At 44.1% G+C, this 22236-nt stretch overlaps 1 protein-coding gene across 1 annotated transcript in view; it reads right to left on the bottom strand.

The window, feature by feature from the left end:
• Window positions 1-21975, bottom strand: part of LOC147684445 (uncharacterized) — a 58062-nt gene extending 36087 nt beyond the window's left edge. The window contains exons 1-3 of the mRNA XM_086942347.1: window positions 21872-21975; window positions 7125-7381; window positions 1308-1371 (exon numbers count right to left, since the gene is read on the bottom strand). Coding sequence (XP_086798473.1) covers window positions 1308-1371; window positions 7125-7381; window positions 21872-21965 — 415 coding nt within the window. The 5' untranslated portion in view covers window positions 21966-21975. The remainder of the gene's footprint in view (window positions 1-1307; window positions 1372-7124; window positions 7382-21871) is intronic.
• Between the last annotated feature and the right edge of the window lie 261 nt (window positions 21976-22236).

The raw sequence follows: 22236 nt of genomic DNA on the forward strand, positions 1-22236 counted from the left end.
GGCTCACTGAGCAGAAACATGTCGACCAATTTTCTCACTCAGTGGACTAGGTGTCTTTAATTCTTGAGACTTTTTAAATATTTGCACTCACTTATCACAATTCGTTTTTTTTGTTTGCACCCTCAACACTCACAAACAACCAGCTCCGCTGCAAAACAGGCGTCGTAGCACACTGGAAAGACGCTAGGTCTTTCCAGTGGGAACCCAGTGATGAAGCATGTCACCACCAGGTGGTGAGTGAGGGTTCTTACTCAATCTACTTTTGGGTCTCCTTCACTTTCTGTTTGTTTTCTCACCACGCCAAGACTTTCCCCTGGATGTGGTGTTTTGTTCTATCACTCTTCAGTTGTTGATGTGATCATAAAAGTACACCATAGAACAAGACAAATTCAAAAACTCAATACAAATGGAACAATCCATTATAAATAAATAAACAATCACAGCCTATTTACAGTCACAGCTAAAAGATCGGTCAAAGAGCATTAGTGTTTGCGTAATAAAAGAGATCATTATGATAGCAGCATGAATGTAAAAATTACATCATTTTTTCTCTACAAGAGGGTGGTAATGCAGTTATAATTCAGAAGAGGTCCCGAAGGGACCCCTTCCACTTTGTGACTGTCTCTAAAAAGATTTTTTAAGGGCAGGCAGTGGTTCCAAGGACCACTACCTTCCCCTAAAAAAATGAAACGAAAATGTTTCTTTTTTATGCATTTAATTTAATTTATTTATTTAATAACAGTCCCAGACATGGTGGTCTGCTGAGCCCAGCAGGCCACCATACCTGGAAGGGCCTGTCATTCTGAATGGGCTCGCACATCGCGGGGGCTCGTTAATATTAATAAGCCTCGTAATTTGCGACCCCCATTGGGAATCGCAAACAGTGTTAAACACACTGTTGTACATGGCAAATTGCACCTTGCAAATTGCGACTCGCAAATGAGTCGCAATTTGCGAGGCGCAGTTTTGCTGGTCGTACATCTGGCCCTTCGTCTTTTTTTTTTCACAACCGTAACATGGCCCTTTGTCTTTTAAAAAAATAAAAAAACACACTATACAAGTTCTTGGGTTCAAATAGTTCTCTTTGCACCACCTAAACGGGCAAATAAAGTATTAAAAGGGATTGGCTGTAACCATGATTCTAACAGTGTTCTTGTATTTTTCTTTTTTACTTATCATATTGCTGTTCATTTTTTTCGTCCTCAATAGTTTCCCGAGTAGTCTGCATGTGCTGCATTGTAAAAAGAGCTACAACATAAACCAATGGAGTTTGAGAAGAAAGAAGAGGAGAACCTGAATGGACTCACCGGTCGCAGCGCGCTCCATGTTCATTAGAGAGCGGTCAGAGAACTGGGGCATCACTTCGTAGCGCTAGCAGGACAGATGAGAACACAAGGTGTCAGAGCAGGCCCCAAAGCAGAGAAGCAATTCTGTCTGGCATGCAGGCACTCTACTGATTATTTATGAATATACTCTTCCCTCCACCTGGGCTTTGGGACCTGGGTAAATGTCTGTGTCCCTTCTAAAACGCATCTGAGCTGACCCTACAGGGGTTTACTACTCCTCTGCAATATTTCTGGATTTTCTTGGCCCATAATAACTTTGATATATTGGGATCCATGATTCCAATATATCACACCTGGTCATTGCTTTTGCATTATCCTACCGGTGACATTGACACTGGGCTCACCAACCCAGTGAACCTCTCCATGCATGCTGCGCTCTCATGTCGAGGTCTGACATGAGACGCCTACATTCAGTTTACAGTCGATATCATGTTTGGGTTACAACAAATAACAGTGTCCCCCAACTCAAATTATTTACAACAAGGGATGGTGAGGGACAGAGTCTCTGAATTAAGCAGAAAGCTCTCAACCAGTCAAGAGATCAGGGCTAGATCCAACACCGTTTTTTAGCTCACTGCACCATCCCAGTTTCAGAACCTGGCTGTATGCAAATTAGTCTGTTCCTGTCCCAGTGCATGATGGGAACAGGGCAAACCAAACTACAAAAGCCAATTCTTACACTGGGAAGGAAACAAGCTCCCGGGGACCGGTTTCTGGCATTACAGCCGTCTTCGGCCCGGTTTGCTTGAATCCTGATGGTGCAATGAGCAAGGGTCTCACATCTGAGAATACCCTTCCACGCTTAGGGTGGACAAAAATATTTACAACAAGGGATGGTGAGGGACAGAGTCTCTGAATTAAGCAGAAAGCTCTCACCCAGTCAAGAGATCAGGGCTAGATCCAACACCGTTTTTTAGCTCACTGCACCATCCCAGTTTCAGAACCTGGCTGTATGCAAATTAGTCTGTTCCTGTCCCAGTGCATGATGGGAACAGGGCAAACCAAACTACAAAAGCCAATTCTTACACTGGGAAGGAAACAAGCTCCCGGGGACCGGTTTCTGGCATTACAGCCGTCTTCGGCCCGGTTTGCTTGAATCCTGATGGTGCAATGAGCAAGGGTCTCACATCTGAGAATACCCTTCCACGCTTAGGGTGGACAAAAATGTTTACAACAAGGGATGGTGAGGGACAGAGTCTCTGAATTAAGCAGAAAGCTCTCACCCAGTCAAGAGATCAGGGCTAGATCCAACACCGTTTTTTAGCTCACTGCACCATCCCAGTTTCAGAACCTGGCTGTATGCAAATTAGTCTGTTCCTGTCCCAGTGCATGATGGGAACAGGGCAAACCAAACTACAAAAGCCAATTCTTACACTGGGAAGGAAACAAGCTCCCGGGGACCGGTTTCTGGCATTACAGCCGTCTTCGGCCCGGTTTGCTTGAATCCTGATGGTGCAATGAGCAAGGGTCTCACATCTGAGAATACCCTTCCACGCTTAGGGTGGACAAAAATATTTACAACAAGGGATGGTGAGGGACAGAGTCTCTGAATTAAGCAGAAAGCTCTCACCCAGTCAAGAGATCAGGGCTAGATCCAACACCGTTTTTTAGCTCACTGCACCATCCCAGTTTCAGAACCTGGCTGTATGCAAATTAGTCTGTTCCTGTCCCAGTGCATGATGGGAACAGGGCAAACCAAACTATAAAAGCCAATTCTTACACTGGGAAGGAAACAAGCTCCCGGGGACCGGTTTCTTCTGAAGAAGGCTGAAATGCCAGAAACCGGTCCCCGAAGAAGGCTGAAATGCCAGAAACCGGTCCCCGGTAGCTTGTCTCCTTTCTGGTGAAGAATTGGCTTGGTAGTTTAGTCTGCCCTGTTCCCATAATGCACTGGGCCAGGGACAGACTGATTTGCATATAGCCAGGTTCTGAGCTGGGATGGGGCAGTGAGATAAATAACGGTGATGGATCAAGCCCTGATCTTTGGACTGGGTAAGAGTGGTCTGTTTAACTCAGACACTCTGTTCATCACCACCCCCTTTTTGTAAATCGTTTTTGGCCACTATAGGTGTGGCAGGGTATACTCAGACATGAGTCCCTTTCTCACTGCTCCATCAGGATTCAAGCAAGCCGGGCCGAAGAAGGCTGAAATGCCAGAAACCGGTCCCCGGTAGCTTGTCACCTTTCTGGTGAAGAATTGGCTTGGTAGTTTAGTCTGCCCTGTTCCCATGATGCACTGGGCCAGGGACAGACTGATTTGCATATAGCCAGGTTCTGAGCTGGGATGGGGCAGTGAGATAAATAACGGTGATGGATCAAGCCCTGATCTTTGGACTGGGTAAGAGTGGTCTGTTTAACTCAGACACTCTGTTCATCACCACCCCCTTTTTGTAAATCGTTTTTGGCCACTATAGGTGTGGCAGGGTATACTCAGACATGAGTCCCTTTCTCACTGCTCCATCAGGATTCAAGCAAGCCAGGCCGAAGAAGGCTGAAATGCCAGAAACCGGTCCCCGGTAGCTTGTCTCCTTTCTGGTGAAGAATTGGCTTGGTAGTTTAGTCTGCCCTGTTCCCATGATGCACTGGGCCAGGGACAGACTGATTTGCATATAGCCAGGTTCTGAGCTGGGATGGGGCAGTGAGATAAATAACGGTGATGGATCAAGCCCTGATCTTTGGACTGGGTAAGAGTAGTCTGTTTAACTCAGACACTCTGTTCATCACCACCCCCTTTTTGTAAATCGTTTTTGGCCACTATAGGTGTGGCAGGGTATACTCAGACATGAGTCCCTTTCTCACTGCTCCATCAGGATTCAAGCAAGCCGGGCCGAAGAAGGCTGAAATGCCAGAAACCAGTCCCCGGTAGCTTGTCTCCTTTCTGGTGAAGAATTGGCTTGGTAGTTTAGTCTGCCCTGTTCCCATGATGCACTGGGCCAGGTACAGACTGATTTGCATATAGCCAGGTTCTGAGCTGGGATGGGGCAGTGAGATAAATAACAGTGATGGATCAAGCCCTGATCTTTGGACAGGGTAAGAGTGGTCTGTTTAACTCAGACACTCTGTTCATCACCACCCCCTTTTTGTAAATCCCCAACTCAAATTGTCAACACAAATTAACACACAAGCACAAAGCAACACTACATTTAGACTACCTATCCCCACTGGACAATGGCCATGTTATCAACATTAAGCAACTAGTAAAGTGTTTTGACCACACCTACACAACACACCCTCAGATTCCTGAACAAGACCCTGTCATCCAACTCAGAGATAAGCCAGAACACTATACTTAAAACATACCACAAAGGGCAAAACTTAGAATTGTGTACGAGGCACCTGAGACAGCAGAGAATGCTAGGAGGAAATATTATGGTTCCATGGCAAAGCTGTAAACACTACATTTAGTCACCTCGTAAGTACATAAGAGTTTTACTTTCTTAACAATTTGCAATTCCCCAATTCCTTCTTTTATGTCCTCTTCCCTTTGCCACGCGTATTTTCGGACTGTTTTGGTCTGAGTGATTGTGAAGTTCTTCCGACTAAAATGACCATATCCATGAGACGAGGAACTACCACAGAATCGGTTTTTCCTGCACCTTGACCGCTCTACTGTATACATTCAAGGCCATGGACATTAATATGCCTACGTTGGGACAGAGTAAGTTGTCTTTATTGGGTAAGCTCTCTTGACCGCCAAGAGCCATTTGAGAGATCTTCAGCAAACATCCCTTGTTGGGATTCATGGAAATGCGACCCAAACCTGCCAAACGCAGAGGCTGATGTACCAAGGATCACACAAGGAAGCATAAACCGCAGGGTAGTTCAGAGTGGATTTATAATGAGACATAAGGAGGAACCGTACAGAATGTAGTGCCTCTGTTCCATTCTATTTTTTGCCCCTTCACTTACACTGTGCAGAACCAGCTGCCGGATGGTGCCACCATTCAAATTGCTGGTGCATTTAGGGTCAAAGACACCCAGAGCCAAAATGTTGGACATGTGAAAACGGCCGCTTTACTTCGGTCTAGGAACTCATACTCCTCAACTGATGAGATACAAAATGAACTCCGGGTGGACACGACTTGGTATAGTCTTTACGGAAGCTCATTTCTCTGAATATTATGTTACCTCTAAGGAAGGGGTCTTCAAACAGTGATGCGGGAGCTTAGGCCCTGGCCAAAACAAGCCTTATGCTGATAACAGCGCTTTGTTTTAAACAGAAAAAAATAAATAACAATAAGCCGCTCTGTAATGGGCCATCACCAACATATTTTGTTCTTTATATCCTAGCTGGGAGTATGTGTCAAAATGGAAGGGACTCCAAATATTCTTCAAAAAACCCAGCCCTAATAATCACACTGTGGATACTTTTACACGTTAGTAAGGCCTGTCTGACCAGAATAGTATGCTTTGCATATTAAAAACGGTAACAGAACTGAACTACAATATTTAAATAAGTATAGACATATCTAAACATTGCCAATTTTATAGAATAACTATGGAAAATACAGAGGAGGGCCCGATGATTTTCTTTCCACTGAGGTGGGGCGCGGAAATAAAAAGTTTGAAGACCACTGCTCTAAGGGGTGAGGAATAGCTAGTATCCATACCTATGAGGTCAGATTAGGAGGTCTGCTTTTGACTTGCATAGTGCAGCTGCCTATCTGCAAAAGACGTTGCGCGCATACCAAGAACATAAAGGGGCAGCAGCCCACCCATTGCTTACCACTAGACTGCGCTACACTCACTCTTCTTATTCAATGGTTGCCTTGTCCATATATGTCTATTCCTCCCATGTAGCATACACCAATTTACTTGTATCCTGTATCCTTCTATTGCTCACTTATAGGGAACTACTTTTTTGTTGTGGTCTTAAGCACTCCACAAGAGTTCATGCAATCCAAGCTGCTTCCCTGGTGAGCTTCTTTCCCTCACTCTTTGTTGCTATCTCTCGCCTGTGTTCTGCTCCCCGTTTCCCTTCGTGATGTACTCAAGCACATGTGCTTCTCCTCTCGGGTTGCTTTCTTATCTGTCCGCTTCTCCCCTCAGCTCCACGTTGCCCTGTCTTCCACCCCTTTCCTTTTCTCTGCCCCCCCACCCACGGCCTCCGTATTGCTCCCACCATGCCTCGTGTTGTTTCCCCTCCACTTGCATTCCCCATTCTGCAATCCTTGAGTTGCTACCACCACTCATATTGCTTCCACCCAGTTTTGCTCCCCTACCCACGTTCAATAAAAAGAAAAAAAATGTGTTTGCACCATTTTTTGTCCTTTACCAATCCAACTTAGATCGGTAAATAAAAAAAAAAGTGGCTGTCATTTTGTGGGCACACACATGCCTACAGACTGACACAGACAGCCGCGTCATAGGCTTTTTTCCCCTCTTTTTTAACCATGCTGTATACAATCACAAAAAGACACTGGCAAAGCCGATCTGTCCCAGAGGGGAGACCAATTGGATTTGCCCATGCTTGTTCATGTTGGTGGAGAAAAAACAATTTAGGCGAAGGGCGACACATTGTGCTGGGAAAAATGTGAAGGAGGCTCACTCAGGAGGCCAAAATAAAACAAAAATTAGAAACGAAGGCAGCTGCATATGTAAAGCGGGTCAAGTCATAGTTGCTACACGTTCACAGGCGTTGCAAGTGATGTATTGTTGGGAAGCAGAAGACTTCCCCCCTGGGTAGTTTACAAAACTGCTTTGATTCTTTTTGAAGTTGAAGGCTGAATGGCTCTTACAAGAACAAATGGGCGGCCTCTTATCATGGTCACTGCTCACCTCATCTCTCCACTCTCTCAGTGTTTGAAAAAGGTTCTTGCTTCTCAGGTCCTCCAGAACCTGGTGGACCGCTGCTGAGCGCAGATCGTAGGACGACAGCTTCGTGTTGAGCTCCACTGAGGGTGGACCTGTGGTGGAATCTTGATGCATGGTGAAAACCTCAGGGTAACCACGCAGCTCCTTCACCACAGCGGCTGGGATGGACCCCACATTCTGGCCGTCCACGAGGAAGGTGGAGCATGTCCCTTTAGAGGACCCTGAGTTTAATGGAAAAATAATATCCCATGATTACATTAATACACTCAATACTGTCTGCAAAAAGTACTGTTGTTTTGGAGTTTTGTCACCTTGCGTCTGATAACAAATACGAATATATGCAAACGAGGCTCATTTCCAGTCTGGTCGGATCCAAGCAGCCATTCTTCCATTTTGTACAAAGAGGAGGTAGCAAGTCCACACACCACTGCATCAATCACTACTCCTTCCACCATTTAAATTAACCCGATATCACGTTAAATGAAATTATATTTGGGTAAAAAAAGTCAAGTTTCCCCTTAATAAACAAAGGGGTCATTTAGGGATGAATGGTAATGAGACATATGCTAAAAAATATCAAATGCCCGTTCCTCCTTTCTCTCTATCCCTTCCCGCCTCGTTTAGAGTTACAAAAAACACATGGTTTCCAATGTCAGAGCCTCAGCAAGCTCAGCAGTGGGAAACATCCTGTGGCTGTGGAAAGCTGCCCTATCCAGGGTACTCCTTTTTAGGTCTCATCTAAGCAGCACTTGCGCTGTCTCTTCGAGACATGCTATATTCAGGATATGGGCATAAAGCTTTGCCCACTTTCTGCCCATCTTTTTAATCGGCCTCTGTCCCTGCCCTTTATAAATTGTGGCTTTTCATTAGTCAATAGGCTTAGTAGTCCCTCCTTAGTACCGCCTGGTCTCTTCTTGTAACCTCCCATGAGTTATGATGTTACATGTGTTGTTACTCCCTAGGTTTTAATTACAGCCTCAAGGCACTATTTTCTTAAAAGGCTTCAGGCAAGACACACACTTTTTCCTAAGCTAGGCTGGTAGTAGTTACTTTGGTCACTAGAGTACAACCTAATCAAAAATTAATTTAATAATTCTTTAGTCACATTTCAAAGCTAATAATTGTATATATGGACATGGCTATTTGAATGTACTCGTAATACTGTCTTGCATGCACTGCATTATGGGTAGGGTGGATTTATCATATCTCCTGCAGGGTGCAATCCCATATGTGACCAAAAGAGGTCTGCAGTGCTGGTGCCTTGCTCACTAGGGACCCCTAGAAGTAGTTTGCAGTACTGCACAGAGACATGAGGTGCTGGTGCCTTGCTCACTAGGGACCGCTAGGAGCAGCTTGCGGTACTGCACCAAGACATACAATGCTGGTGCCTTGCTCACTAGGGACCTCTAAGAGCAGCTTGCGGTACTGCACTGAGACGTACCATGCTGGTTCCTGGCTCACTACGCAAGCATTTGCAATGCACTGGGTCTCACATTACTGAAAGTACGAGACACTGTCATTGCATTATAATTTGCAACGCCAACACCTCAAACTATCAGTAATGCGAGACCTATTGCATTGCAAATGCTTGTTTCCTGTATGCGGCTTATATGAAAAAAATGGTGGTAAAAAGCAGATGGAAAAACATTAAGAGCATTGACTTTTTTCGTTTGTAAGAATCCAACCCACACAGAGGATTTGTTTCTTTTAAAAAAAATGCCAACTAGACCGTACTGAAATAACACGCTGGCCAGCACTGGATTTTCAGCAAAAGTCCAACCACCATGTTGGCAGGATCACTTTTGAAGAATATTTCCCAAAGACCTGACCGGGGACTCAACATTTGCCAGTAGGGTCAAAGGGTGTTGGGAAGGTGTGTAGAAGCCACACTGCCAAAACCAGGATTAAAGCCAGTAAATGTGACACACTGCACCACCCATATTCAGGCTCTAATTTATCAGCAACAACTGATCTAAAATTCCACAGCACTCACAGATTCCACAAAGCCATGGAACCCCAAAACAGAGTGAAAAAGCAGTGTCGCCAAGCAGGTCTATCACGCTTGAGATTCACAATTTTTTTGATAGAATTTTAACTCTTATCAGGATGTTCAAAAGCAAGCCCTTGGTGGCCCGTTAACAGAGTCCTAGTTAGGGGCCAGCGTTCCATGCATGTTGTGAGCACTAACAAGGCAACACAAATGACATGAGCCAAAACGTGTCCTGTAATATCGTTAAGAGGACAGCTAATGGGAGGGGCAGAACACTGACCCAGTAATTCATACCTTCTTTCTTTTTCAGCTTAAAAATTAGGGCATTCAACCATGTACAAAGGGCATCACGCAGTAGTGGAAACGAGGAGGACGCCCAATCCTTAAAATGAACAGGGGCAAAGTGTGTGTTACAGACCAACTGCATAAAGATTGGTCCATCCCTTCAAATGTACCTGTAAGTCTGACAAGAGTGGGCTAGCCAGAGAGTCAGGAAACTGCACATGCAAACCAAAGCAGAAGATGAATAGAAAGAATAAAAGTAGCAAACAGAAAAGAAGCTGCCACCTACACTTGAGGGGTATATGCGTGCAATACAAAACAAAATGAAACAGAGCAACTTTCCTAAACCTGCAGTCTGCTACTGGGGTAACCAACACCAAACCCCTTGCCTACTTCAGTAGTCTGTGAGATTCTAAGGGACAACATACCTGCCTGTAGGATTTAATGTATAGTATTAACCATAAACCTGTAAATGTCTATTGTTATGTTATGTTAATAAAGTCTCTAGATCGCACTGTTACCCTAGGGTGTCCTGGCGCTGAGCACTGCCCTCATGGCTATAGAAATTATAAGACCGTTTAAGAGAAGAGCAAGGTCTTCAGCCCCTTCCTGAAGGAGAGGAGCTCGGTAGAATTTCTGAGGTGCAAGGGTAAGCTGTTCCAAGCCTTTGTGGCACAGTAGGGAAAGCTCACGCCACCCCAACTAGCTTTTTTGACATGAGGAATGATCAACTGTTTTGCTCCCAAAGAGGACAGCGCTCTTCCATGAACGTACCATTGTATGTATTATCTAAGATAGGCAGGATCAATGCCCTTTAGGGCCTTAAAAATGGTGCAAAGGGCCTTAAATTGTGCACATTGTTTCACAGGGAGCCAATGAAGATCTCGAAGTCCCTTCCTCGCAGAGACAAACCTGGGTATACCCGTTAGCAGCCTGGCTGCTGCATTTTGTACGATCTGGAGTCTATTCAAGTGCCTCTTTTGGATGTTCAAATAGAGACTATTGCAGTAATCCAGTCATGACAAAATGAGCGCTGTGACTGCTTTCCTCAGGCTATCTTCAAGAAAGAGGAATTTTATTTTCCGCAAGATTCTGAGGAGGTAAAAACTGGTTGAAACAACCCCCTTATCTAGTCACCAAAAGAGAGTTTAGAATCAACAATCACCCCCAGAATCTTGGCCTTTTCAGTAGGGGCCGGAGGCGTGCTCATTTCATTTGGCCACCAATCAGGCGTCCAGAGATTTGTGATATTACCAAATATGGTAACCTCCATTTTTCCTGCATTAAGTTTCAAGCATTTTGAAGACATCCAGCCCGTAATGGCTTGCATGCAATCATGGCATCTTAATCTCGTCTCCACTTCTTTACCACGTACAATTTGCGTGTCATCCGCATACGAGGACAGTTGGAACCCAAAGGATCAAATCAGAGCTGCCAATGGTGACACATACACATTAAATAATGTGGGACTAAGAGATGACCCCTGCGGCACCCCGAACGGAAGAGAGAAAGGCCTCGATCTGTCTTTGCCGAGGTCCACCGTTTGAGTCCTATCGCCTAGAAAGGACTTCAAGAGATCCCTATTGACTTCCAGATATGCTTTTCACAATAAATTCTTCGGAGCAACTGCCTTTTTCATATAATTTCATAATAAACAGATCAGCCTATAGCCATGATCACAGGATTAAAACCATAATCAACTAGGTCCTGGTGTTTTGAGTATAAGCTTTGTCAAAATCCAAAAATTGCAATTCAGGCACTCTTTTTAGAAGAAGCACACAACTTTGGCCCAATCAAATCCACTTCTCAGGAAACCAGCATGTGGGTGGAGCCTTTAGGCCGCCGTGCTGTTGCTAGCTCATGCAGCTGGATAATCAAACAGAATAATGACACCTACATTGATGTATATTTACAACAAGGGGTGGTGAGGGACAGAGTCTCTGAATTAAGCAGAAAGCTCTCACCCAGTCAAGAGATCAGGGCTAGATCCAACACCGTTTTTTAGCTCACTGCACCATCCCAGTTTCAGAACCTGGCTGTATGCAAATTAGTCTGTTCCTGTCCCAGTGCATGATGGGAACAGGGCAAACCAAACTACAAAAGCCAATTCTTACACTGGGAAGGAAACAAGCTCCCGGGGACCGGTTTCTGGCATTACAGCCGTCTTCGGCCCGGTTTGCTTGAATCCTGATGGTGCAATGAGCAAGGGTCTCACATCTGAGAATACCCTTCCACGCTTGGGGTGGACAAAAATATTTACAACAAGGGGTGGTGAGGGACAGAGTCTCTGAATTAAGCAGAAAGCTCTCACCCAGTCAAGAGATCAGGGCTAGATCCAACACCGTTTTTTAGCTCACTGCACCCCGGTAGCTTGTCTCCTTTCTGGTGAAGAATTGGCTTGGTAGTTTAGTCTGCCCTGTTCCCATGATGCACTGGGCCAGGGACAGACTGATTTGCATATAGCCAGGTTCTGAGCTGGGATGGGGCAGTGAGATAAATAACGGTGATGGATCAAGCCCTGATCTTTGGACTGGGTAAGAGTGGTCTGCTCAATTCAGACACTCTGTTCATCACCACCCCCTTTTCTAAACCTACATTGATGTAAGCACTTTCTGTGGAGCACACGACCTCCGCTCAATGAAAACATGAACCCCTGTTCACGAACATGTGGATGGAGCAGAAGTCACAGTCTGAAGTACTCCTGAAAGTCCTTTTTTTAGGTTTATCACATGAGGTCTGTGCACAACTGCGCTGTCCAACCAGACCTAAATAGGCCAAATTCTTTCCTTCAATAGGAACTATTTGGAGACAATCAAGTAAGCGAACCACTAAATATTTCTCTTTGTGAATAAGGAGGACGTGTTTGAGGCAGATGTTTTAAATCCCCTAGGGCCTCCTACACCTCTACTTACTTCTTCTGTCATTGGTCTCCCTCCTGCAACCAGTGGTGCGACAACTGCAGCATGTTTGTCGAAAACAGAATCTCCATTGCAAAGCACTGTGCTCCGGATGCTGAATTTGCACTGTGCACTCCGCCGCACTTGTGCTGCTGGTGGTGTATGTTTGGTGCTGCTTTGTGGATCTCCCTGTGCTTGCTCTAAACCCCAAAGCTTGGCCCCTGCAACAGATCTACTTCACTGCAAACAGTGTGGCTTCAAGCATCCCCAGTCTCTATTGAAACAAAATGGGCCAAACTCAGATTTTGCCCTCTGCACCTCACCACCCCTCTGCCACAGGTGGTGCAGTGTTGGTACTCACCTAAACCTAGCTGACTTTTGATTCAGAAGACTGGAACTGTAAGTTGTGTACTTAACTGCATAACCACATTATTAGTTTTCTCCATAGGATAACATTGAACTGTTCAGAAATTGCACTGTGTTGACTTTTGTGAGAAAGTATTTTTAATTAAAAATGTACTTACCTTATTGGGCAGATCTGGGTCTTAATATAAAGTACAAACAAAGCTTAGTTTTATAAAATTGGTGTGGTTGAGCACCTGCTGGAAAAACCATCTGATGCGCCATCCCTGGCGGGCGAGCGAATCCCTACCCTCTTATTCGCTGACGATACGCTTTTAATATCTAAGACCTCAGGGGGCTTTCAGAGCCCCCTGGATAATTTCCAGGCCTTTTGCACTCAACGAGGGCTTGTAATAAATACAGATAAAACAAAGTATTTGGTGTTGAACCCACCAAAAAAACCTGGGCGACCCCCAGTAGTAAATCATGTATCCCTGGAAAGGGTCACTGTATTTGATTACCTAGGTATACGTATTTCAGATACCATGCAGTGGTCCCCACATCTTTGTAAAATGTTGTTAAGCCACAAGAGGGCCACGGGGTGCTCCTTAAGGAACAGCGCTCTTCCTCAATCAGACCGATTGCCCCGGTCATCGATATCTACAAAGCAAAGGGAGTCAGTTCTGCCCTTTATGGGGCAGAGTTGTGGGGTACTTCTAACATAGATCAACTGGCAAGGTCCGAAAATACGTTTTTAAGGGACCTTAAGTCACTCCCGCAGAGCACCCCAATGATACCCTTGCTACTTGATCTAGGATGTCATCCCATCAGTGATCTGGCAAAAGTCCGGCCGTTGCTCCTATGGGCCCGGCTGTGGCGAGTGCCGGAACTGGCAAAGTATGCGAAGGGGTTATCGGAAGTAATGTCGATGGCGGGATGGCATAAAATAAAATGGCTAAAAGATGTAAAATTCCTACTTGGTGAACTGGGCCTTAATGAAGCCTGGGTAAACAGGTCTTCTCCCCCGAAGGCAACTCTAAAGACCCTTTACTTGAGACGGGTCGCATTCAGAACCAACACTGACCCAACCCTTGGCAGATTAACGGAAGAGTTCCTAAGGTTTAAGGATGTGGCATTTCGGGAACCCTACCTAGATATTGTTTGGAAATCTGATGATAGGGCTTTGTATTTCAGATTTAGGGTTGGGGCTCTTCCAGTGCGCGCTTTAACTGCTCGCTGGAAATCCCTGCCCCAAACAACACCATTTTGCCCTATACGTAAAACTAGAACAGAATCTATTGCCCATATCCTGTTTGCCTGCCCGGCATACGCGTCGCCGAGGAAAAGCTGGCTTAAACCAATATGTCGGCTGTTGGGCACTAGGCACCATAATGAGGCACTTCGTATTTTGATGTCCGATACACGGTCATTGTATGTTTGTGGTCTTTCAAAGTTTTTAGAACAAAAAGGCTTAAACAAAATGTTTAACTTGGAATTTTAAAGAACATGGTCGAATTGTGATCTTAATTTTTAATTGTGGTTCTATTTTTCTTGTTTTCAATTTTAAATTTGGTGTAAATGAACTATCAAATTTCCTTTTAATGTGTAAATGTATTTTTAAAATGTGATGCTCTTAAGATATGTTTTTTATCGAATAAAAGCCTTATACTACGACAAAATTGGTGTGGATTCCCTTGTTTAGTCATATGTCCATTATTGGTCAATGTTGTGCAATAAATGTTACACTCCTCTGTGTTAGGCATAAGGCTGCTTGCCCACACTACCACTAATAGAACAACTTGGGTTTGCATGGAGCACTGTACACTTTTTCTGAACCCCTGGACTATGTGCACGGTATAACCACCTTGTGGCATATTATATACAGAGCCAGCTTCTTACAATGGGGCAAACAATGACGGGGGAGGGGATGGATGAGGCATGCAACAATAAGGAAGGAAGGGGCCGAAAAGACAAGCGACAATGCAGCAGCAGGGGTGGGGGGCAGAGAAAGCAACAATGTAGGAGGGGGAGGGAGGAAGGGGGTGAAAGTAAAAGGTAAAATAGTACCTCTGAAAGAAAGAAATAGTGTAAAGACACAGGGCGAAGTAAGCAGTACCTGGTGGGCCGTGTTTCAGAGTAGTGATAAGCACATGAAGAAGAAGCAAAACTGGCATTTGCTGATGAAAGAGAAGCAAGTAAATGAGAGCGACCTTGAAGCCAGCCAATGCTGAGCAATGGGTGGGCTCTAAGCCTCTTATTTGAACAAAATATTTTACAAGCGACGCTGCATGCGCTGTCTCAGGCGAGACCTAAAGTATAGAGTGTGAGAGGGAAGAGGGAGGGAAGTCGCAAACTGTCAAAGAGGCGAAGGTTCCTGCCAAACTTATTGAAGGGCATGCTACTGACAGTGCCCCCATAACATTTGTGTCCTACCTGATGTTAAAAAAGCTTCACCTCGCAGCCTTTTCCACGCAGGACCTTTACCACGAAGGTATTTGTACCTTTACTACGTGTTCTTTACCACGCTGGGATTTTTTTTAACTAATATTATTTTTTTTATGTTTTTTACGTGATTTTAGGGTTTAGGTAAAGGGAGGACATGGTGACTTGAGGGTCATGGGATGGCGGGAGGTAAATGGAGGTAAGAGTGACTTGAGGGTTCAGGAGTGGTAGAGGTAAAGGGAGGTGAGGGTGACTTGAGGGGTGGGTTGAAGTAAAGGGAAATGAAGGTGAGTTGAGGGTTTGAGTTAGGTAGAGGTAAAGGGAAGTGATGGTGACCAGAGGGTTCAGGGGTGGGTAGGGTTGACTTGAGGGCTCAGGGTGGGTGGAAGTAACAGAGGTTTGGGTGACTTGAGGATTCAGGGTTGGGTAGAGTTGAAGGGGTGAGAGGGTAACTTGAGGCTTCAGGGGTGGTTAGAGGTAAAGGGAGGGGAGTGTGACTTGAGGGCTCAGATGTGGAAAGAGGTAAAGGGAGTGAGTGTGATTTTAAGTTTTAGGCGTTGATAGAAGTAAAAAGGAGGTAATGATCACTTGGGAGTTCATGGAGTAAGTGGAGGTAAAGGGAATAGTGGGGAACCTGAGGCTTGAGGAGTGGGTAAAGTTAAGTGATGGTGACACGAGAGCTCAGAAGGGGCAACAGTAAAGGAAGGTGAGGGTAGCTTGAGGGTTATGGGGGTGGGTAAAGGTAAAAGGAGGGGAGGGTGACTTGAGGCTTGAGGGGTGGTAGAGGTAAAGAGAGTTGGGGGGGGGAACTGCGGTCTCAGGAGAGAACTAAAAAGGAATGGTCACATCCTATTTTGGCACTAATGCAATGGGTAATCTCCATTTACTCCAGGATGGTTCTATCATATCTAGTGATTTCATAGTCTCAACCTTCTTTCCTTGCAACCTCTCTACAGTCTTCGGATATACAATAGGGCTCGACTCTGAACTTAACTCTTGGTGAGATAATAATAGCATGCTCCATCAATGCTGCATTTTCCAGGAGAGGTGAGAATGCTTTTTTTATTTTAGAGTTTTATATAGCGCGAACTAGACCCGAAGATATCGGGTATTAGAGCGCTTTACATAGCACCAGTTTCTCCCCTTTTTCTGTTCTCCCTCTCTCCTGTTCAGATACAGATGCCTTCCCAACCATTTCTTCACATGACCCAACTTCTTATACAGGAAACATATTTTGTCTCTTTTGAAGGATTCTTCTACCAATCGTACCAACCATGCTTTCTATGATCTTCTCGTTTTTGGACAATTCAATGCTAAGCCTGGGATTCCAACCTCTTGCAAGGGTGAGACACTGAGTATGCCAAGGAACCTATCCTCTCAGGGACTTTAATGGGCTTGTGTCACTTGGCTAACATCCTATTTACAGAGGTTAGTAATAAAACTAACACCTTGTGTCCTATTTCTAGAGTTATCAGCCAGGGCCTTTATTATTCTGTGTCTCCTGAATTTGTTGGGCACCCTGTAGATGCTCAGCTGCTATTTGCAGTAACGCACATAACCGGTCATCCACTATTGACACATTCTCAAAGGCAACGGTCCTTTCTTCCAGTTCAAGACACTCTTTTAAGGCCATGTCTAACACTGATCAGGATTGCTGACCAAAAAGCAGATCGAAAAATCAAAACATGGAGAACTGGGTAATCCTTTGTAAGATGAACAAAATCAGTGGTAGTGCTTTGTCCCAAACTTTCCCATATGGACAATCTGCTTTCATCATTTGTTTCTGGGTCTTACAGAGATGTTCTACACCCATCAGTCTGGTGATGGCATACTGATGTATTAATATGGTGGATATGTGAATCGATCAGACTTGGGCCAGAAGCTTAAACATAAAATTGATACCCTAATTGTCAACATTTCTTCTGGAAATCCGGGACAAATGTGGGATAATGTCATAAATGTGGTTAGCTAAGGTCCAACTTAAAGGAAAAACCTTTCAGTACTTGCAGGGCCACTGGAATTACGACATTCTGCAGCCACTGCTTTTTTGCATCATTAAGGATTTGTCGCTTCTGCTGTATTATATACAGGTTTTATTATAAAAAAATTGTTTCTAGCTCAAACAGATCAAAAATGTATTTAAAAAGGGGATTATGTGTCCATGTGAATTGGAAACCCTTGAAGGTTAACTGGTCACTTCCAGTTGCTTATTTATGAATTTGATTATGAAACCAGTAATAATGGGGTGGAATATTTGCCCAGACAGTATTACTATGTGTATAAATGACAAAATAAATACTATCAAAAATATTCTGCATAATTAGCTTTTCTTGCCTTATAATTTAGTCAATCCTGCAGCATAATTTGGTGCTCCCCTGTCGTGTAATTCCAGTGGCTCTGGCTACTCGGTAACATAGTCCACTAAGAAAGAGGGCTTGCGTTGCCGCGCTGCGGCACTTTCTTGTAGATGTGTCCTGCTGAATCTAAGAAATGGGCTTCGAAAAACACCTATCTTTTTCATTGATTACTCTTGCTGTCCTTTAGAAATTCTGGCTTTTCATTGGTGAATATACTTAGTAGTCTCTCCTTTTGGAATTTTGTATCTTCCCATGAGGACTGCCTCTGTTATATGTGTTCTTACTCTTCAAGTTATTTATACTTTGAGAGCACCTTTTTTTTGGTTGGCCTGCCTCTTTGCTTGTAAATTGTTCTGTTTACTTGTGCAATAACTGGAAAATAGGTTGGAAGGTTCCCCTGGTTCAATAACAGGGAGGGGAGCGAATACTAATACAAAGGTCTTTTTGACTTCTTGTGATTATGTATTTTATGGTATTTGCAAATTGTAAAAGCACTGTTTTTATTGTTTTTAACGTTTTTAATTTTAGAATGTAACCCTATATGGGAGGTACCCAATAAATTTGCCCATATATTTTTACAAGACAATTTAGTTTTATTCGTTTCTTCCTGTGCCATTGAAGATCATGAAGCTTAGAATCATTGCATAGATACCCCTGTCTCCTTTAAGAGTTTACCTCGAACCTTTATAGACTATACTGTGACAAACACTCAATCTAAGGGTCAAATTATGTTGACCATTTAACACACAGGGTTTTGTCAGACTTTTTTAGTACTTGTGCAATAAAACTTAGGTCTGTTTCATCCATTTGCTGTGCCTTAATCTTCCCCTCACCCCTCCCACAACACTGTTCCCAGGCCCCCTCCAAGGCTACTGCTCTTTTTTCGTTTGGTTGAATTATGCATGATTTGCAGGGCAGTGCCCTCATTTAATCTCCTATTGCCATCTCCCCAACCCCCTCATGCAACCCTGCTTGCTTACCCCCAACTCAGAGATCAGTGCATTAATTTCTTATTGTTATTTTAAATTAGTAACTTTCCTTTATATAGCGCAGCTATACAGGTACTTGGCGGAAATTAAAGGATCCGCCCATAATCACGGGATGTTGAGCCGACACCAGATGAACACGGCTCATCAGTCAGCAGCTCTCACCGCTGCACCATATCCTTTCCCTATCCATGCTGCACTACCTTATGTCGGCAAAAGAGGTCCCAAAGAACACCTAATAACAGCCTGTAGCCCTGCACCTCACAACACTGCTTGCCCACCCCTACCTCCGAGATCGCTGCATTGATTTTTAGAATTTTTTTTAATTAGTAGCTTTCATTTATATAGCGCAGGTATCCAGGTGCTTGGGGAAAATTAAAGTATCAATCCATAATCACAGGATGTTGAGCTGACACCAAAATCAAACCCGGATCCCCAGCTCCCCAGTCGACAGCTCTGGCCACTGCTCCATATCATTTCTCTGATCATGTTCCAGGGATCAGTACCTTATGTGTCCAAAAGAGGTCCAAAGGAACACCTAGTGACACCTAGTAGTACTGCACCCTCTCACAGCTTTCTGCACAGTAGAACAGTAACTTTTACTGTACCCTCAAGAATGTGCTTCATAGCTAAATACGTAAACGGTCCCCAAGGCAAGACCGATTGCATTGCAAATGCTTGTTTCCTTTCTATCCCTTGTTTTTCTGTGGTTGTGAAAGGAGGCTCCTGTTACCAATGCTCTGCTGATACAGAAAAGACAATTTCCAAAAATGTGCAATATTATTCTCTAGAATTATGTCCATGGGTAGGTTAGGGATTAGCCCATAAACTATTTTTTGCAGTAGGAAAAATTGTAGTGTCCCCGTGTATATATGCAATAGGCATTGTGCCAACTACAGAACACACAGCCAGTTCTGGTACCATACTGTTTTTAGGCAGCCCCCTGGAGAAGCAGTTGGTTTGGACTAGCTAGCTCTGGTGGCAAAACAGCTGTTTGAATTAGGCTTCCACAATTCTGGCAGATGATCTTCTATAATCCTACTTCAGACACCACTTGTGAATTCCTCAAGCACAGAGTAAGGATATGGCAGAGGGAAGGATGTATTAATGATCACACACATAAATGGGGTTAAGTTCAGTTTTGGAATGAATTGCTGGACTTAATCTCTATTCTTCACAGGTTCAGTGTCCATTGAAACATTGGGCATGCACTCTTGCTGTGTAATGTGTTTTTAATCCAAGGCTTATTATTTGGGATACCTCATGTTGTAATGACTGGGACAAGGGACATAGAGGAAATGCCTTATTGCTTACTCATAATCTTCAATACTCTTAGTCCTACTAATCCTCATCACAATCATTACGATCCACCTGTCCTCCATCCGAGCCTTTGTTTGATATTTCAGGAGGAATCATGGTAAGCCCATGCCTTATATGGCACAGGAGGGTGGGTAGGGGTTACTAAAATACTCCAGTGTGCTTTTTTCTGTCCGGCGGATGGCGCCACACCTGTTGTAGTGACTGGGACGAAGGACATAGAGGTAATGGCAAAGACTACATCTATAATACTTTTGGATCTCCTTCCTCCTTCACTAGTCGTGCTTCACTTCTTTAGCCACATCTCTGACAAAACTCTTGGTCCCACCCCTGGCCCGTTGCGGACAGTCTCCATTCTCCACAATCAGCCATCTTCTGTTTTCCAGTTAAGTGGGGCTGTTCCCCACCCAGGTAAGGGTTTCCTGCTCCTGCATGTGAAAGATATACATACTGAGTTTGTCCCATCTACTTGGTGCGGTCTGGAAGGTCAGCACATGGGTTATCTTCGGCCATCTTCCCATTTCTTTGATGGTGACGACCTTCTCCTGATGTTAAAAGTCACCTTACCTTGGAGGTCGCATTCACCAATGTCCCTTTACTGGGGGCCTGAGTCTGTGCTGGCTCCATCCCCATAAAACTATAAACAGTTCTTCACTGTCCCAACGAAATGGGTGTCTAAGAAACTAATAAGGTAGGTAGGTTTGAACCTGAAAAGAGAATTGTTCAGATATCTTAACATGACCTGTACAGTTGGTAAAAGGAAGCTAGGAGTAGTTCATCCAATCATTTAGTTACCCATTACGTTTAGTTACTTGACATTTTTATTCTAAACCCGAAATTAAATGACAATGAATGGAAAAATAGTATGTTTAGCAATGTCAACATTGATTCAAATGCTGTGTGCAGTGAAAAGTCACTCTATTCTTTTCATAGCTACCCTAAGTGGCGCTCAAGAAGTGCTAAGTGGCCTCCCTCCGAGTGTAAAGTCAAGATACTACTACACCTCATTAGGGATACAGTTTTCTTTCCCGTCACATTGCATTCTGAAATTGCGATCCTCATTCACATCAACTTAACCAAGTGGATTTACATACCATTAAATAGTGATTAGTTGGAAAGTCGGAGATCTTGAAAAAAGAAAAAAATCAGGGGAATGTATTTCTTCTGTTGGCTTATATTGAAGCAAATGCAATTTTAGAGGGGGGGGGGGGGGGAAAGACACAAAAAAGGCATTTTTGGTTTCAGAAATCTATTATTTCCGCACGAAGACACCTTTCGGGGCACATGCACTTCCTATGAAAAAAAATAACATTTCCTGTGACATTTGAAAATTCTTTAAAATGTTGTTAAGACACTTACCGTCCTAAAAAATCTACTTGCTTCATAACACTTATTAGGAACTATCGGTTTAATATACAATTAAAGGGAAAGGGTCCACCAAATACGGTAATTCCTAGTTTTTTTAGCACCCAGATCAGCACCTGGCAGGATTACTAAAAGACGTTTTACTTTTGGTTTAAAATATTTGAATTTTGTTTTATCCTTTCACAGAAATATGCCAGGAATGCTGGGTTAAACTAGAAATTACACTTTACAGCGTCCACGGAAATACAGCTGCTGTCTCCCTAACTTGACAGAGAAGAAGCAGCAGCGCAATACAAATACCTTTTACAATTAATATACCAGCTGTAATAGAAAGAGAATGTTTTACAAGATCTTGGTGTGTACCCTGTAAAATAATAGGACTTCTTACAAGCTCCTGGAATACCGGCTGAAATAGAAAGAGGACTTCTAAGAAGAGCGTAGTAAGCAGTGAAATAGAAAAGGGACTTCTAAGAAAAGCTTGGTGTGCAGTGAAATAGAAAAGGGACTTCTAAGAAGAGCTTTGCACACCGAGTGAAGTAGAAAGAGGACTTTTTACAAGACACCTAGCTGGAATTAGGCGCTCAGAAAATTCATCCTACGGCACCAGGATACAAACTGGGTGACAATGGAAGCACGTGTAACATAACAGTGCTCGTAAGTAAGCAGAGTAGATCCGAAGACCTAATGCCTGGGAAAAAAAACGTTCTGCCGTCGCGCCTAAACAGCTACAGACCTGGCTGATGAAAGGAATTCATGCTGCGCACTAGCGCGCGCACCCGCTCCGACCATGCCATGCCCATTTCATCCCCTGCTGGCGAGGAGGCCATCTTTGTAGCCCTGCCCATCACGCCCGAGTGCCGAGTTTTTATGTCCAATCCGGGAACAGGCTGACTGATGACGTAGGTATTGGCCTTCTGCCTCGAGAACGCGCGCAACTAAGATACATAGCTGCCAAGGTTTCAGGTTGCCTTATGTGCGGCATTTTCTTAATTTCAGTGAAATAACGAGTGAGATTCAATGACTATGAGTGACACTTTCTCACGAGCAAAATCGAGCAACGAAGACGAGGGAAACATCAGAAACTGCACCCATTTGAGC

This window comes from Lissotriton vulgaris, chromosome 10, assembly GCF_964263255.1.
Source record: "Lissotriton vulgaris chromosome 10, aLisVul1.2, whole genome shotgun sequence".
NCBI lineage: Eukaryota > Metazoa > Chordata > Amphibia > Caudata > Salamandridae > Lissotriton > Lissotriton vulgaris.